This window comes from Silurus meridionalis, chromosome 13 (assembly GCF_014805685.1).
Source record: "Silurus meridionalis isolate SWU-2019-XX chromosome 13, ASM1480568v1, whole genome shotgun sequence".
In the NCBI taxonomy this organism is placed as follows: Eukaryota; Metazoa; Chordata; class Actinopteri; order Siluriformes; family Siluridae; genus Silurus; species Silurus meridionalis.
In genome coordinates this window covers 19114794-19134424 of record NC_060896.1, presented here as the reverse complement: position 1 = coordinate 19134424, position 19631 = coordinate 19114794, and the positions used below count along the sequence as shown (strand labels likewise).

General features: G+C 35.9%; 1 protein-coding gene across 2 annotated transcripts in view; it reads right to left on the bottom strand.

The window, feature by feature from the left end:
* LOC124396200 (SPHK1 interactor, AKAP domain containing) overlaps positions 1-16928 on the bottom strand; it is a 45407-nt gene extending 28479 nt beyond the window's left edge. For both annotated transcript variants that reach the window (XM_046865269.1, XM_046865271.1), the window contains exons 1-3: positions 16716-16928; positions 11794-11889; positions 4059-4166 (exon numbers count right to left, since the gene is read on the bottom strand). In XM_046865269.1, the coding sequence (XP_046721225.1) occupies positions 4059-4166; positions 11794-11802 (117 nt within the window). In that variant the 5' untranslated portion in view covers positions 11803-11889; positions 16716-16928. The remainder of the gene's footprint in view (positions 1-4058; positions 4167-11793; positions 11890-16715) is intronic.
* Positions 16929-19631: the final 2703 nt, after the last annotated feature.

Genomic DNA, 19631 nt, shown 5'->3' with positions numbered 1-19631 from the left:
TTTTAATACTAGTGGACTACAGGATTTAAAACCACACTCAAATCCAAAATGTATTAATCCTTTAAAATTCTCATTCGAAACAGTTGTTATCAATTAATAAGACTATTAATATTTTTTTTAGTAGCTTACATCCAAACTCTGAAAAGAGCATCAGGTTGTGTGTGATTTCCACATGTGATACTATGTGCTATAATGCAACATGGTTGAATAGGGTACACTACAATTAAGCTTGACTGCTGTGATGCACTCATAGATGAGAGAAAAAAATAGCTAGCAAAAGAAAGAAATCTATTTTAGTAGCTTTCCAGACCACTTGTTTATAATATTAGGTCTACATAAGGTTTCTTTAACAGAGGTCTAAATTATTTTTTTTAAACTAATTTAAACACATCATGCTGGAGTTTCCATGCTGGAAAGGCTTAAATAATAACAAATTAACAACAGCTGATTAATTTTTATTTTCTGAGCCTTGTAAAACTACTTTAGTTTTAATGTTTTTTAGTATTATTGCTATTGTTGTTATTGCTATTTCTAGTAAATTATCCTGTTTGGTATAATTGTATATTAATAATTTAGACTTGCTTTGATATTATAATGATTATATATAATGCTAATGCTAACTTTATAAGTGGTACATAAGCATATTTATTATGTTAGTAATGGCTGCTCATGCTTTTTAAGGTTACTTCTTACTTGTATGTCATGTAATGTAATGTAATGTATTGAATATCTCTCTCATGTGTCAGGGTGTAAATTTTATCCTTAAACTTCAGTGAGAGTAGTTAATTGAAAATACTTTGAAAATTGAAAATTTTGGTCACACCACAGACATTTCAAATAAATTGTTACCAGTATTGTGTAACTGTACATAAAATGTTTGTTGCACTGGGTGGAGTATTTTACCATCGACTTTGCATTTCAATAAAGTGACCTCTATTACTGGTAATTTGCACACTTGTTGTGATCAGGCTCTTCTGCAAGAATGCAATTTTAGTAACAAAATGTCTGCAAACTTAATCTTCATTTGAACACACTAAAAAATTAAATCATGGTAAAGTGTTTAAAATATTTAGTCATGTGACAGAAAGCTCAATTTAACCAATGAATGTTAAGTAAAGGCTTTACTCTGCCTGATCTGGAACTAATTCAAATTGATTGTTTGACATATAATCCCTCACATTCTAATTATTCTAATAGAACAGCGTGTTGGTCATATTCTGTTATTATGGACCAGTTCTTTCATCTTACTTTGTCATTATATTCCTAACAAAATAAAAACAAATCTCTCTCTCTCTCTCTCTCTCTCTCTCTCTCTCTCTCTCTCTCTCTCTCACTTACTCACTCACTCACTATGCTTGTGTAAATTTGGCACTGAGTAACCGGCAGCTGGTATGTGTGGGTTTAAAATCACAGTGTGGACTCTTTGTGTTAGAGGAGCATGCTGGGTGAGAGGGCTGCAAAAAAAAGAACAGTGCCAGGAAACCGAACAGACCTGAGTAGGACATAGAATTATTGTAATCTATACCTGAACTAAAGAGAACCCATAATAACTAGGTGCAAGCTAAGTGGAAATTAGAACACCCCCAAATTTTAATTGAGGTTTTTATGACCATATTATTTGAATGTCAGGAATTTGGATAATTAATGCAGAATTTAAGAGATTATAGGAAATAAATATGTAGAACAAACAAAAAAGTAAGATGAGCACAGGCTCCCAGATCATCACTTTCAGGGAGAAAGGATGTAAGAGAGGTTAATGCAGAACCTTCTCAAAGTCATATCATCCTTGCATTTTTTTTTGCCATCAGCACCTGCATTTCATGTCTATTTTTGCAAATTGCTTTGTCATAAACATCCATCCATGACTGAATTGTCATGATATGAAGGACACTGTCTTTGCCTTTAGACCCCTGTAGAGAGTAAGCATGCAATGCTGCTGGTGAGGTTTCTCTGTGCTTATAATGAACACTTGAAAGCTCCACTTGCAAAATTCAACAAAAAAAGCATACTTGAAAAAAACCAATATAGAAAGAATGTTAAAAAACTGTACCTTATATACGTTTGAGAGGATATTTAGAGTCAATGGAACAAAACAGATCGCCATACGACAAATAATTAATTCCTTATTTTTAAATCTTATAATCATATTGATTCAACAGTTTGCAGTTCTGTTGCATTCTTTTAACAAAATTCTATACACACTCTTCTCAATACACTGTGCACTTCTGACTGGGAAGACAGCTGTCTCATTTCCCTAAACACCGGAGTTACCAATCAGAACACAGCATGCTAAAGAATGAACCCTGTGAAAGCTAAATTCACCATAATTGTCCACTCAGTGAGGCATATACATAAATTCTTCCCCGTCTAGAAAAAACAAACCCAGAGACTAAGATGAAGTTTTTTATTTTAGAAAATTGTGTCTAAGTTGATTATGATTATGATGCCCCATTTAAAAAGTACTACTATTATGTTTGCAGCTTTTGGCAGATGCCCATATGCAGCAAATTATAGAACTGTCCCTATCAAATAATTTTGTGAACATCCAACATTATATACATCATTTTGTATAATTTGTTATTAAGTTAAGAATAATGAAAAATTTGACAAACAAACTAATAAATGAGACCTAAAACTAAACATCTAATTAGAACAAAATGTTTCCTTATACGTGTCAAGCCCCTTGTGCACTTGACCTTTACTTGAGTATTGTTGCTGTCCCTAAATGCAAGTGAACTTTCTGGAAATTTGCATGGCACTGGTCACCATACACATGCTAGCACGAAGGAAAGCAGAGTGCCAAAAATTTTTGTAAATCTGCAAGGATTTGGTATGATTTATTTCAGTTACACACACATTTACAAAAAGATAAATAAGACCATTTTTTCATTGTTATTGTATGAAAGAGTATGAATGATGTAATTTTGATTTTTTAGTTTCTAAGGACAAGTTACCATAAGGCTGATAAAGAACATTTTAAATGTTTTTATTTAAAAAAATTCTAACTTAAAAAAAATAAAACATTTGAAAAGATGTGTGTATTTCCTTTGTATTGTATAGCCAATACAGTGTTGAGTTGAGATAAAGAATAGTTTTAATGTAGAATAAATTTAAAAAGATTTTATTTAAGTTTAAGTGTAATGTACATATAAATAATATAGGTGTCATGTGTAGGGCTGTAATGATTCCTTGAGTAATTCTATCCCAAAAATTGTTCAATGCTTAGTTTAGTCTATTTAACTAAACATAAAGCACTGTGTTTCCCACAGACTATTATTACAGACGTGCCACTAGCTAAAATCTGGAACGCTTTGGACAGGTAAACATATGCTGTAGAATGAAAAACTGGAGGAATGGGGAGAAAACAGCGAGAGGAGGAGAAAATTAAGGCCAAAGAAAACGTCAGAAAGTTTTTAAGGTTTGGGATCATTTCAAACTAAAACATAAACACCATACAGTGCGGATACAGTTTTTAATAATTGGAAATAGATTTATATATTTTTTATTTATATACATTGTGTTTAAAAAGTCCCTCCGCAGTGGCTACATAGAAAAGGTAGTGGAGCAAGTTTTTTAAAGCTGGCTATAAATACACAGAATTAGTGCATAGAAGATTTCAAGCAGCTTTTTCAAGCAAGTGTGAGATATAATAAATAAATACGAGTGAGAATAATTATGAGTTTTATAGTTAACTAATAGTTTCCCATAACCTACTGTATGCAGCCACGGCAGAGGGACTTTTTGAATGCACTGTGTTTTTATTTTGTTGTAATATGGCACTATGCTCTAAATGTATTTTCACTGATATTCTTTTATGCAATTTCAGCAATAAACATTTACATTTTTCAAAAACAAAAAAACAAATTACTTGTTCATTTTAGGAGGTCTTTCTCTCTTATTTAATATTGCACTTTATGAAGAAAAAGTACTTCTTATCCGATTACTCGATTAATCTGTGGATCACATGACTGAGGCTGTGTGTGTGTGTGTGTGTGTGTGTGTGTGTGTGTGTGTGTGTGTGTGTGTGTGTGTGTGTGTGTGTGTGATCTCACACTTACAGTGCAGCCGCCATCATGTTGGTCTTCAAGGAAATTGACTCTGCAAAGCGACTTGTCATTCTTCAGCCAGTAATCGCACGTGTCTAGCACACTGTTACCACACAGAACCTGACAGACACAGAAATTACATTTTATTTTCACCTTATAGCTAATAGAATGAATATATAATCCTAATATATTAAACAATTTCCAGATATACAAAATGACAATATGCATCGATAAACAGATGTACACAAATATATATATATATATATATATATATATATATATATATATATATATATATATATATATATATATATATATATACAGTGAGGAAAATAAGTATTTGAACACACTGCTATTTTGCAAGTTCTCCCATTTAGAAATCATGGAGGGGTCTGAAATTGTCATCGTAGGTGCATGTCCACTGTGAGAGACATAATCGAAAAAAAAAAATCCAGAAATCACAATATATGATTTTTAAACTATTTATTTGTATGATACAGCTGCAAATAAGTATTTGAACACCTGTCTATCAGCTAGAATTCTGACCCTCAAAGACCTGTTAGTCTGCCTTTAAAATGTCCACCTCCACTACATTTATTATCCTAAATTAGATGCACCTGTTTGAGGTCGTTAGCTGCATAAAGACACCTGTCCACCCCATACAATCAGTAAGAATCCAACTACTAACATGGCCAAGACCAAAGAGCTGTCCAAAGACACTAGAGACAAAATTGTACACCTCCACAAGGCTGGAAAGGGCTACGGGGAAACTGCCAAGCAGCTTGGTGAAAAAAGGTCCACTGTTGGAGCAATCATTGGAAAATAGAAGAAGCTAAACATGACTGTCAATCTCCCTCGGACTGGGGCTCCATGCAAGATCTCACCTCGTGGGGTCTCAATGATCCTAAGGAAGGTGAGAAATCAGCCCAGAACTACACGGGAGTAGCTGGTCAATGACCTGAAAAAAGCTGGGACCACCGTTTCCAAGGTTACTGTTGGTAATACACTAAGACGTCATGGTTTGAAATGGCGCGGAAGGTTTCCCTGCTTAAACCAGCACATGTCCAGGCACGTCTTAGGTTTGCTAATGACCATTTGGATGATCCAGAGGAGTCATGGGAGAAAGTCATGTGGTCAGATGAGACCAAAATAGAACTTTTGGGTCATAATTCCACTAAGCGTGTTTGGAGGAAGAAGAATGATGAGTACCATCCAAGAACACCATCCCTACTGTGAAGCATGGGGTGGTAGCATCATGCTTTGGGGTGTTTCTCTGCACATGGGACAGGCGACTGCACTGTATTAAGGAGAGGATGGCCGGGGCCATGTATTGCAGATTTTGGGAACAACCTCCTTCCCTCAGTTAGAGCATTGAAGATGGGTGGAGGCTGGGTCTTCCAACATGACAATGACCCGAAGCACACAGCCAGGATAACCAAGGAGTGGCTCTGTAAGAAGCATATCAAGGTTCTGGCGTGGCCTAGCCAGTCTCAGACCTAAACCCAATAGAGAATCTTTGGAGGAGCTCAAACTCTGTGTTTCTCAGCGACAGGCCAGAAACCTGACTGATCTAGAGAAGATCTGTGTGGAGGTGGGCCAAAATCCCTCCTGCAGTGTGTGCAAACCTGGTGAAAAACTACAGGAAATGTTTGACCTCTGTAATTGCAAACAAAGGTTACTGTACCAAATATCAACATTGACTTTCTCAGGTGTTCAAATACTTATTTGCAGCTGTATCATACAAATAAATAGTTAAAAATCATACATTGTGATTTCTGGATTTTTTTTTAGATTATGTCTCTCATAGTGGACATGCACCTACGATGACAATTTCAGACCCCTCCATGATTTCTAAGTGGGAGAACTTGCAAAATAGCAGGGTGTTCAAATACTTATTTTCCTCACTGTGTATATATATATATATATATATATATATATATATATATATATATATATATATATATATATATATATATATAAATATATACACATTTAGATATTAACTGCAAGAACTGTGTGTGTGTGTGTGTGTGTGTACAATAAATAAAAAGGTAAAAAGGTTTGCGCTAGTTGGAAGTTAAAGTGCATAGATTCTTTAAAAATGTCATCCATGCTCAACACATACACTAGATGTCTTCTAATTATGCAACAAAATGGTCTGTGTGTGTGTGTGTGTGTGTGTGTGTGTGTGTGTGTGTGTGTGTGTGTGTGTGTGTGTGTGTGTGCGCGCATGCGTGAGTGTTCATGACCTTTAAAGTTGATTTATTAAGTACCTTGCAAGCTTGATCTCTTGCGGTCTGCTTATTTAGAGGATAAACACATCCTTTAGAATCGCCTCCCTGGTGCGTGTGTGTGTGTCAGAGAGAGAGAAAGCAAGAGAAAGCGAGAGAGAACGAAGAGACATATAGAGAGGTCTGAGAATTTTTGCATGTTTGTATTGATTGGTGCATGTGCCTGTTCACTCACTTGCTGTGGGTACCATCTGGCCAAACTGTGTATCTTACAGTAACTGAGGTTGATCTTAAGCACATTTCAGGAATTGATGCATTACAGTTTTGCGGTTTTGCAGAACCATACAGAGCACATTGCTATAAGACTATACAGAGCCCCTATAACACCAAGCCAAAATCTATATACCTCAAACACAAACTATCAATGAGATCACCCTACAAAGCTGCACACAACCCTACAAAACCATAAACAATCAACAAGAACCAAAACAATTCTAGCAACACTTTCAGGCACACATATAACATGCAACCCAATACTAAATCTATAAATGAACAACAAAACCATCCACATACAGTCAGTCACAACTTGTACATATAAAGCACAATGTCCTGAACCTAACACTTCCTTACACAATTCAAAATTGCTACAGAGTCCATTAAATATGCAAAACAAGCCCACACAATTTACAAACCCATTTACAACTCACATCAAAACCAGTATTTAGAGAACTTCTGGGAAATTCAGCATATCCATATAAAACTCAAACACTTACATATAACGAATTAAAAATCCAGTGCATTACATATTTCTAATAACCTTATGTCCAACCTGTAATCATATCTAAATGACAATTTAGTGCCTTATTTAAAAAGTTGTGTAATATTTTGTAATAACAAGAGTAATAATAGTAATAATAACAAGAGAGCAATGGACTTCTCTAATGACTATATCAGGAGACTGTGAGAATAAGCCATAAAATGCCACAGCTAAAGAGTCAAAAGAACAGAAATTGCCCGTGCTCTGTGTGTAGGAGTGGTAGCATGGCTCTTTCTCTACTGCCAATCACAATGACACAAGCCAAATGTGGGCGTCTATGCTCATGGTTGAGGAAGAGGGTGGATATCACTTTCCTCCAAGTGTATTATGCTGGCAAATCATGAGCAGCAGATGTTGTTGGCTAGCTTCACATGTCTCATGTCTCAGGGGAAACATGAGACACCCCCTTCCCCGGTAATTAGTAGCTTTTGCATCAAATTTACTGTTTGCTCTTAATAAAGGTCTTCAGTCAGATCCTTTTGAACTTGTATGGAACCAAGTCAACAGAAAAATACACAAAATAGTCTGCAAAGTCAACATTGCAGTGGATTTCTTTTAAGCCCAGGCTGTACATATACACTAGTGGGCTAAAAATATATAGGTCAAGACATTTCCAAAACCCAAAACGCGTTGCAGGGAGCCTTTTTCGCTGCTTATACATGTGATGCTTCACTGTGAATAGTGTTTGTAATACAGGGGAATATTACAGAAAGTCCCACGGAATTAAAAGACAATGGCCCTACCCACACTATAGGAACAACCAAAAAGTGGCTTGAGCGTGAGTCCAGAATGAAACCCAAAAAAAAAGATTTGCTCACAAAATAACCAAGAAAAAATGTTCACTTCTTCATCAACTGCTTGAAGCCACCAGCATTGAATAAAACAACAGAGACTATTCTTTCTGTAAAAATTGATCTAAAGAATGAAAAGGAGATCTCATACTAACTGATCTCTATTTAATTCTTGCTCATTTTCCTTACCAATGATTGGTGTTAAAACCATTAAAAGCTTTCGCCCTTTCTTTGTCTGTAACATGTCATCAGCAGTGATTGAGGTAGAGCATGTAAAATCATGGATGTAATGCCTTTAGAGGAAAAACTCAAAGAAGGCAGACTAAGCACACTTTGTCTAACCAAAGAACAAATTGCACAAAAGAACAGACAATAAATGAGTTTGGTTTGTTCGGATAAAAAGGTTACAACCTTTCTGTTTACTGTGTTATTTACTGTGGTATCCAGAGTAAACGTGGTATAAACCCAATATGTTATTAAGAGTAAACATGGTATAAACATGCATTGCAGTTCCCCTTTCTTCCTTTAAGTGTGTGTGTGTGTGCCCCACATTATTCTCATTACCATTACCATCTTGTTACCATTATCATCCCTAATTATTTTATACTATCAAAAGATACTGTAATATACTGCAGTGCTTGACTTTACAGTTTCTTTGTCGAGACATTCGAGATAGATCTATTATCTAATATCACCCTTAGCCCTCACTGGGGCTGCCAGCACATTGTGCTGTTTATGGAAACTATGGACCTTTAGGAAATAGGGAGTGTAAGGATTGACCCCGAATCAGATAACATATATCGATATAGATATAACATAGATATTACAAATCAAATCATAATAACAAATGTATTTACACAGGGCCCTACAATAATGTGGAGATGCTCGCAAAGTCACAGTAATTCAATTTAGCACAATTCAATTAGACAAAGACAAAGTGACCAAGTAAATGGAGCAAAAGACAAAATGAGTAGGGACAGAGAGAGAGAGAAAGAGAGTGAAAGAGACTGATATATATATATATATATATATATATATATATATATATATATATATATATATATATATATATATATGAGTGAAAGAGACTGATATATATATATATATATATATATATATATATATATATATTTTTTTTTTTTTTATATAATAACTGCATTATTTTTTAACTGCATTATTTTTTTTGTCTTGGTCTGTTTAAAAACCCTTAAAGAATGAACAGGATATTTAGCATAAATAAAACAGCTGCTCCATTTTATAAACAAGATGCACAAGAGCATGGAAGTCATTATATCCAATATCTGAATATAAATATGCAGCAAAATGTGTCCGCAACATATTTATTTGAATTGGATGTGTGTGTCTCTGTGTTTGGTGTGTGTGTGTGTATGTGTGTGTGTGTGTGTGTGTGTGTGTGTGTGTGTGTGTGTGTGTGTGTGTGTGTGTGTTTAAGCCTGTCGAATAACCCACCAGAACAGGCCTTCGTTCTGCACTAGAAATATCCAGCTAGCCATTAAGCTGCATCTGTTACAGAGAGCAGCACTGCAGTGAGAACAGTTCAGCCAATTTATATTTGTGAATCACCAATTTGAACATGTTTAGAAAATAAATACAGAATTCTCAATTACAGATTGAAGGCCAACCTAATATTTATTTTACCTTGTTAGTTCTTGTTCATTGTTGATTCATCAAAAGGAAAACAGCTTTTTGCATATTCTATCAAAATACAACATTTATGTGCATCTTTAAATGTCTTCTGTATTTTCTTTGTTGCCTATATACCCCATGTAATCCAGGCAAAAGTAAAAAAAAAAATAATTTTTAGAATATAGGAATAGTATTGTATTCCTATACTCACTGCAGTTGCTAAATATATTGTAGTAATTGAATTATGTAAATTAATATATATTTTTATAAGTTTCACCGTCTGTTGCTATACTTTACAGAGTATGTTGAGCTATTTAAATTCCAAATAAATGATGTTACAAATAAAATAACACTTTTTTTGTTGAATTGATGTTAAAGACAAATCACAGTCAGGTGAAAAAAAAACAATGTTGTCTCTGTTTGGACTCCAGTGGTCCCCTTAGAGAGAAGAGTCAGCGCAAACCAATACAAACATATAGTATTTTATCCAATCACATTTACTAAATGATGACACGATTAAAGAACAAAGCATTTGATCGATAAGAACTTAATGGATTATATTGATTATATCGACTATATTACACTATACTTTTGCTATACACTGAAAACATTTGGTTTTAAAATTAAAAGATTAATACATTTTCATTTTGCATTTATGGAGTTTAGCAGACACCCTTATCCACAGTGACGTACAAAAGTATTAATATAAACCTAAAGATCAGAACTGCTTTTACTTCCTGATAATTATCTAGTGTTGGACAATTTGGAAGAACATGGAACCTTTTGTTTAAATCCACCTATTGTTCACTATTCACTATTCACTATTGTGCATTGATCTTGTTGCCTGGGTGTGCTCGGTTAAACAGATTGTTTAATCAATTAATAGTTCAAAATGTCTACTCTTGGTTTGGGCCCTGGGTTCCACCTGTGAATACTGCATTTGTTCTTCAAATGAACTGTCTATAGGAGAAAAAAAGCCATTTTGAAGCTAAAAAAAAAGAAGAGAAATCAATCAGAGCCATTGCACAATGTATCAAATGTTATTGGGAGTTCATCATGCAGCAAGACAATGACTGAAAGCACACTGCTTTCCAACCAACAAACCAAAAGGCTTCATTAGAGTGAAAAGGTAGAAGGTTTTAAATAGGTAATTACCAGACCATAAACCAAGTAAGGTGCATTTTAAATCCTGAAGAGGAGAAACCCTTTAAAACAAACAACTGAAAAAAAGCTTGTGCAAACCCGGAAAAGCATCACAAAAGATGAGTGCAAGATTGGTTACATGAGTGCTGTGGCAGCTTGATGCAGTTAATTCTAGCAAGGGATATGCAAGTAAATATTAAATGTTATTTACTTTAACATTTAAAATTTTAGGACATAAAGCTGAAATTCTAGCCCTTTAGATTTCTTAACATTAGTAAACTCCACTCCTGAGGAAAATTAGACTTTCAGTATGACCTTGCTCCCAAGCGCAAGGCATGAGGGCTCACTAAATGGTTTGTTGTCTATAAAGATGATAGAAATTACATGCTATGGCCTTTGTAATCACCAGATCTTAACTCAATCAAGCACCTGTGTGGACGTTTTGGACCAAAATATAAAGATCATCGTCACAACAGAAACTGATAGAAAATGTTTGTTTTGGAAGAATTTATCGCATAGTACAGTTCTTATTTTTGGGAGGGTAAAGTATGCCCAAAAACCCAGAAAAGCAATAATAATGTGAAATCCTACACAGACATTTATCTGAGCCTAGGATACAACCACAAGAGAATTATCTGCTGCCCTCATGTTTCAAGTGTAAAATGCTTTAAACAATAAAGAAATTGCTAAGATTTTGGATTGTGTAGAGATATTTATGCAATACTCATAAGGAATATGGGTATATAAAGTCAGTGGTAGCAGGCGATGATTTCATATTTTTTAGCTATTAGCTACAGTAACAAAGAAGTTAATGGAAATACCCACAAAGATAGGAGTGCAGTTGAGCATGTACAGTATATATATATATATATATATATATATATATATATATATATATATATATATATATATATATGTGTGTGTGTGTGTGTGTGTGTGTGTGTGTGTGTGTGTGTGTGTGTGTGTGTGTGCGTGCAAACTTGCATGTGTGTGCACGGTTCGACCACTACTGTAGCCAAATCCAATTAGTTTGGATCATTAAAGCTCAATGTGGTATCAATCACACACACACACACACACACACACACACACACACACACACACACAAACAAACCTACTTTTTGCATGCTGAGACAGTGGATCCAAAGCTGCTTTCGGTTTTAATTCCTTCGGTTTCTACAAAGTCCTCAAATAGAGCCGAAGACTGGAAATTCCTGCAGAAAGAAAAACAAGAAATAGAGAAAGAAAGAGTGAGAGAGAGAGAGAGAGAGAGAGAGAGAGAGAGAGAGATAGAGAGCAAGAGAGAGAGAGAGAGAGAGAGAGAGAGAGAGAGAGAGAGAGAGAGAGAGAGAGAGAGAGAAGAGAGTATTGAATGCCAAAAATATTGAATGTAAATTTTCAAAAAGAAAAATTTACAAATACAAACTATAAGAAATAAGGAAAGAACTCTGAAACTTTGTGGACACCTGAACATAAGATTCCTATTTACATTTTGGAACATTCCATTGCACATTAATCCCCATTTTTCTCTTATAATAACCTTAATTTTTCCAAAAATATATACCACTAGATTTTTTGGGTGTTAGTAAGTCAGTTGCTGATGTAGTGTGAGGGGGCCTAGGGTGCAGTCAGCATTTCAATTCACCCAAAAGGTGTTCAATTGAGTTTAGGTCAGAGCTCTATAGCAGGCCACTCAGGATCTTCCACTCCAACCCATGTAAACCATATCTTCATAGAGTTGGCTTTGTATACAGGGGCATTGTCATGCTGAGATAGTTTTGGGTCTCCTAGTTCAAGTTTTATGCTAGCACATCCAAAGGCATCCTTACATTTGTGTGCCTCCAACTTTGTGATTACAGTTTGTGGAAGAAGACATATGGCTGAAAAAGTCAGGCATCCTAACACATTGTGTATATTGATATAGCATGATAATAAAAAATTTTATGATTGCATCAATGCCTTATTTTTTGTGTTCCATCCGACTTTGCCAACTTTATCCACTGTATGCAAGACTGCAGGGCCTTAATAGTCTCAGAAGCTCAAATGTCTCAATTTAAACATTTATTTCTGACAATACACAGGAGATCAACCTGTGTCAAAGTGTGCAGGGATCCCTAAGAACTTGGATGAGAGTAAATAAAAATAACTGCAAAAATACATCAATAAATACTTAATACGTAAAAGTGTTTTATATTTGCATTGTTTTTGTGTTTATGTCCATTGAAAAGATAGTTCTTTGTGCAGAATGGGAGAGACTGCTTGGACATCCATGGGAAATGGACACCAGCCACAAGAATCTTTATAGTAATCAGTAAAAATAATTCAGTAGAACATGTCTGGAAGAAAGCACTAACATGTTGAGCTCCGTTTTTGTGACCTTAAAGAGGCCCATGACTCACTAGCATGGAAATGCTTCAAGCCAGGGTGAGCTCCGTACTGGCAGGTGGCCGAGCTGCACTGTGGATTTGATGGTTGGTTGGATTCACTTGCCTGTCCGGGTGGATGGAGGTCCCATGAGCACATCCCACACACCTGGGCTAAAAGCATTATAGCAAACACACCAATCCTCTTTAGTCCTTTGGAAAGGCATGTCTGTGTGAATTGTGCACATGATTTCATTTGTGCAGTCAGAGTTGCTATAATAACCGCTACAAGCAAAAGGTTTACTTAAAGCTTGTGTGTTTTGAAAAGTGTTCAATTTTTATGACCTATATTTCACTCATGTGTCATTTAACTCCAAACAAATAAGAAATGCTGGATGATCCAGTTTGATATCTTCGCTAAAATGAATGTCAGTTTGTACAACCTTTAGACTGCAATGTTTCCAAAGCAGATGGAATTGCATCAGTTAAAAGTAATGTAAAGCAAATAAACACGAAAGCAAAAAGACACAGGCCAAAGTTGCTTCGTTTTTTTGTTTTGTTGTTTTTTTGGGTTTATTTTACACATGAGCAGTATCAGTAAACCAATTTTCTAAATGAATGGTTAAAGAATGTTCTTGCACATAGAATTTTAAGTTCTTGGACACACACTAAACTGGGATTTATCAAATGCACATATGTTTCGCCTAAGTACTTTGCAAATGCATTTTAAACAAACATTCATTTAAATAAAATTCACGGATTGCACTAAAAAGTTGTTGTTGTGCAGGAAACTTAAATGTGGCCCCTGTCACACACTCAGAATAAAGAAGTAAAAGCAATAGCATTAGTGTTGTCTTGTGTGTCATTTAGTCTATAATGATGTTGCTCTGTCTCTTTTATTTCTGTATAATGTACATTTAAATGGAATGTTTTGTTCTTAAAGCCAGGAGGACTGCATGTAAAACACGGCTGCTATTATTTCTGCATGGTTCATTGGTTTTCATCTGGCTCTAAAGCAGCCCTGAATGTGTCAATAGAAAAGTGTTATTAGAAATGATGCTCAGGAGGATCACGGAAATGTAAATGTCTTTGAGTGCTATTAAATCAAGAGTGTTTATAAAGAACAGCACTTGATTTCCATATACGTGAACGCACAAACCCATAGAACAACACCTGTCTATTTTAGCCAGCTTCACATTGTAAGTGTGTAAGCTGACCAAATAAAATGATTGGTCTTAATTTTGTTGTAATAAACAGCCACAGAGGATGCCAGATTCATTATCACACTGAGAACATCTTTAATTATCTTGATGCATTTTTCCCCTGTGGAGTTTATTATTTACACATGACTATTTACACATCGTATTCTTTTTTACATTTCACAGTGAAGAGTAGTGGATACCTTTACTATCCTCTCATTCGTACAGCTTTGGAAAGCCACAAGGGTCATAATGTCAACAAAAATTGAATTTATTAGAATATTCTTAAATAACATGAGTTTGTTTAGGCATTCATTTAACATTAACATTTTGAAATTCTCACTATGTATATTAATATGCCTTACTGGAATGAACCTAAGTAGAAGTACAAAAAAAAAGTTTAATTTAATTTCCTGAACCAAATCAGCTAAAATTAAATAATGTCTAATACCAAATGATATTGCAGTAACAGAGTTTATATTGCATTATATGGTATACACTGGCAAATAATGATTGTTTCTTTCTCTGATAGCAATAAATTAGTTAATTAATCTTAATTTAATTAATCTGTTTGTAATAATGCAGAAGTGGCTTTCAGGGGTGCGGAGTTTTAGCATTAATGTGCCTCCAGAAATATACCCAGAGTTGCAAACTGGCAACACTTGTTTTGACATTTTTGACTAAAAAAATGAAACTTTGTTTTGCGCAATGATCACCAACATAACACAATTAACACCCACCTTCTAATAAGTGTTGCTCAGCAATTAACATTTCATTATGACTGCAATATAATTACAAATAATTATGAAACAGTTATGTCCACTAATATGTCTGGTATGGTTTACTGTGTGTATCACTCCGCATGTCAATGTTTACCACGTACAATTCCACTTCCCAGTTCAAAACAGTTATGACAGTAGTGAGCACATTGAGCAATTACTTGCAGGAATGTAACGTTAAATTAAAAAAAAAACCCTGAAAATACATATTTAAAAGAAAAAAGGATGCAAATTTCCACAAAATCACCTATAACAAAAAAGTACAAATCATTGTAAGATGTCTGTATGCTATAAAGTGAACATGGCTTTTCAAAATCCATTTCCAACAGCGAAAACAAAAGTAAATAGAACATTTGACAATATTGTGTCTGAAATATAAATTTCGCTTGCATATTTAAAAAAAAGCCCTATTTGTAAAATACACACACCTATTTATATAGCTATTTGCACAGTTTGACAGTTTAAGGATACCAGAAAACGCAGAGCAAACCCTCATGAAGAAGGACAAGAAAACATGTGAAGCTGTACACAGAGAGTCAATCAAATTCAAGATCAAACCAGGAGCTGTGAGACGACACCATAACAGCTACTTCATCCTGCAGGATAACTGATATTTTAACTGCTCTGCTTTTGGCATGTTTGGCTCGCCATAGCGAATACTTGAAACGCGTGGAGGTTAAAGACGCCTAAAAGAGCAGCGTGTTCCTCGGGAACACAGCAGGGTTTATCTGCTTTTCTGTTTGAGGGAAGATTTAATACAGCTGATCTTCAGCCAGAAGGATTAGTAAACGCAGACACGCTCCCACATCATGATTAGAAGTTACATTCACACCGATACCCGCCAGCATTTTACGTTATATTTAACCTCAAATTTGGTCACGTTTAAAAAGCTGACACGTGTAATGCCATTTACAATTTCTTATTTTATTCTGTATGCAATAGTTTTTGCAGATGGTTGCATTTTATAAGGTCGCTGAAATAAAGTAGATGTACACCTGACAGTGGATGCGCTTTTGTTTCATGCAGACCCGACAGCTTTAAACGCGCGCGCGCTCTGACTGAACACCGACAAAGAGTGTCTCTGGCGCTCGTGTCCCGCGACTAAACTGAACCTCAACACGCAGATGCGTAAATTTATACTTTGTTTTTACTTTATTCATACTCTATATGCACTCTTCACTCCATATATACTCAATTTGAATTAAATGTATACTCTAATGTATATACACTCTATACTCCATATATACTTTATTTATAATCTCTCTCTCTCTCTCTCTCTCTATTCTATTTATAACCGTATTTTAATGTGCGTGTATATATATATATATATATATATATATATATATATATATATATATATATATATATATATATACACAGTGTGTGTGTGTGTTTGTGTGTGTATATCATCTATATATGATATATATTGTATATCTTGTCTCTATATATCATCTATTTATACTACATATAGTATAATTATATAATAATTATATTATATTATATGATATATAATTTTTAGTTATATCTTAATAACAGGGGGTGAAAGTGTGTGTGCATGCGCGCTTTAGTATGTGTAGTGTGTGTTTCTGTTGAAGCGTAAACCAAAAGAAGATGAACGGTGCGCGATTCGTGATGCACGACGCGTGATGCACGATGAGCGCGCGCGCACACACACACACACACACACACACTCTCTTACCCCAGCGTGGACAGCAGCCGCTGCGCTCCCGCCATCCCGCCGTCCGTCCGTTAAACAAAGTACAGAACCTTCAGTAATTCCACACAATTAAATCCCAAATTGTCTCTCCGTGTATCTCTCTCTCTCTCTCTCTCTCTCTCTCAGTCGCTCTCTTCCTTCTTCTCTTCTTCTTCCCTACCGTTTGTGCGCCCGCGCCAGGACCTGCACGCACGAGCTCCGATCTCCGAATGAACGGAAGGAGGAATTCCTGAGCTCGCGCCGACCAAGCCGTGCGTCACTCACGCATGCACATTTATTTATTTATTTATTTATTTATTTATTTATTTACAGGTTCGCAGTTTGGGGACGGGTGAAGAATTCTGATATTTTGGGACACTATTAGAAATTTCTATATGCTTTCATATGCTTATAAATAATAATTAAAAATAAATACATAAAATCTTTGCACTTCACTGTGCATCCGGAAAGTATTTCCACATTTTGTTGTGTTACAGCCTTGTTCCAAAATTAATTAAATTCATTCTTTACCTTAAAATACTACAAACAACATGAACGAAGTTTGTTTGGAATCTTTGTCTATATAAGGTCCCACAGTTAACAGTGCATGTCAGAGCACAAGCCAAGCCATGAAGTCAAAGGAATCATTTTAGACCGCCGAGACAGGATTGTATCTTGGCACAGATCTGGGGAAGGCCAAAGAAAAATTTGAAGGTCCCAATAAGCAGAGTGGCCTCCATCATCCGTAAATGGAAGAAGTTTGGAAACATCAGGCCTCTTCCTAGAGCCTGAGCGACTGAGCGATTGGGGAGAAGGAGAACCTTCCAGAAGAACAACCATCTCTGCAGCACTCCACCAATCAGGCCTGTATGGTAGAGTGGCCAGACAAAAGCCAATCCTCAGTAAAAGGTACATGACAGCCCACCTGGAGTTTGCCAAAAGGCACCTGAAGGACTCTTAGACCATGAGAAACAAAGATTTAACTCTTTGGCCTGAAGGCTGTGAATAATTATGTACTTGTGAAATTTTTTCCTCAGTTGGTTTATTTTTAATAAATTTGAAAGATTTAAAATTACACTTCTTTCACGTTGTCATTATGGGGCATTGTTTGTAAAATTTTGAGGAAAATATTAAATTGAATCTATTTTGAATAAGGCTGTAACAACAGGTTCCCTGGTGGTCTAGTGGTTAGGCTGCGGCGCTCTCACCGCTGCGGCCCGGATTCGATCCCCGCTCAGGGAACCAACCCCAGCTATTAGGGTTGCACAAGCCAGTGCACTCTTAGTGCCGTCCCAAGCCCTGATAAATGGGGAGGGTTGTTTTAGGAAGGGCATCCAGCGTAAAACATGTGCCAAATTAAACATGCGGATCATGAATACGGATGATCCGCTGTTTCGACCCCTAATGGGAGAAGCTGAAAGAGGTTTTTTGAATAAGGCTGTAACATAACAATAAGTGGAAAAAGTGAAGCGCTGTGAATTCATTCCGGATGCACTGTACCTTTGAAAAGAGTTATTGCTGGCATGAGGAAGACAAGAAGGATGAGAGAAGGAAGAGAAGAGTTATTACTTGGAAAGAGAATCTTCTTCCACGTGAGCACATGTGGTCACAATATTATAGCAAAGAATACGTTCATGCGAATGCTGCCTGAGCTCCCATTGTTTTACCCAACAAGTGAGACAAGCGAGAAAGAACACTCGTCTCAGTTGAGCACAAGTTGTTCACATGATGCTTGATGTTTGCAATGCAAATTAACGCTTGTAATGCAAATAAAGTTTTAATAATTTGTTTTTGGCTTGTCCTGCAAAGCATTCATAAAGCAAGAGAATCAAGGTTCCACTGTGCATAAATCATCAGAACACCAAACTGAACTTTTGCTATGTTTCTACTCAGACGGTTTTAATTGCCAGATGTGTGTATCATGACACATGCTGTTAAAATGAATTTGCATTAACGCATTAATTTCGACAGCCCTTTTATATACATTTCCCCCACAAAAACTCTATCACAAACTCTAATTTTTCGTTGGACTGCCTGCAGCTTTGGTTTACAGCACGCATTCAATTGCTTCATTCATTCGTTTTGATAAGGTTCTGCAATGTCAACATTTATACCTGTCCAGAGATTTTTCACCAAGATCTTGTATTTATGATGGGAGAGTCGGACCGCTGCGCAAAGTCTTCTCCAGCACATCCCAAAGATTCTCTATGGGATTAAGGTCTGGACTATGTGAAAATAATGTCTCATGCTCCCTGAACCACTCTTTCACAATTTGAGCCTGATGAATTCTGGCATTGTCATCTTGGAATATGCCTGTGCCATCAGAGTAAAAATCCATTGATGGAATAACCTGGCCATTGAGTATTATCAGGTAGTCAGCTGACCTCATTCTTTGGGCACATAACTTTGTTGAACCGAGACCTGACCAACTGCAGCAACCCCAGATCATATGTTTAGTCCCAATCCCTTAAGGTAACTTTGCATTGTGCATGTGAAAATGCTCTTACTTTCACTATTAAACATGTCCGTGAGTTCTACTGTTGTTTGTTTTACGATCTGATTTGACCAAACATTTAAGTGATTGCCAATCACGATCATTCAAGATTTTTTCCAACCACATATGTATACCAATGTATTAGAGCAGTTAAAATTAGGTGCTTTTAGTACAGTTCTCTCATACTGACCACTGAATGTTCTGTTGCTTTCCACAAAGAATGCCTAGAATATAAGATGACACCATGGTAACACCATGAATCTGAGTTACAGTGCAGTGACCATGGTCATAGAGAGGATTTCCAAAACGGTTTCCACTCTGAACAGGCTTTTTCACTGAGAGGCCTCTACTCGGAGTGCCATAGCAGATGAACAGTTGTTCCAACTTCCTCCACAAACTTGTTCTGTGGATGTATATGTCCAGTG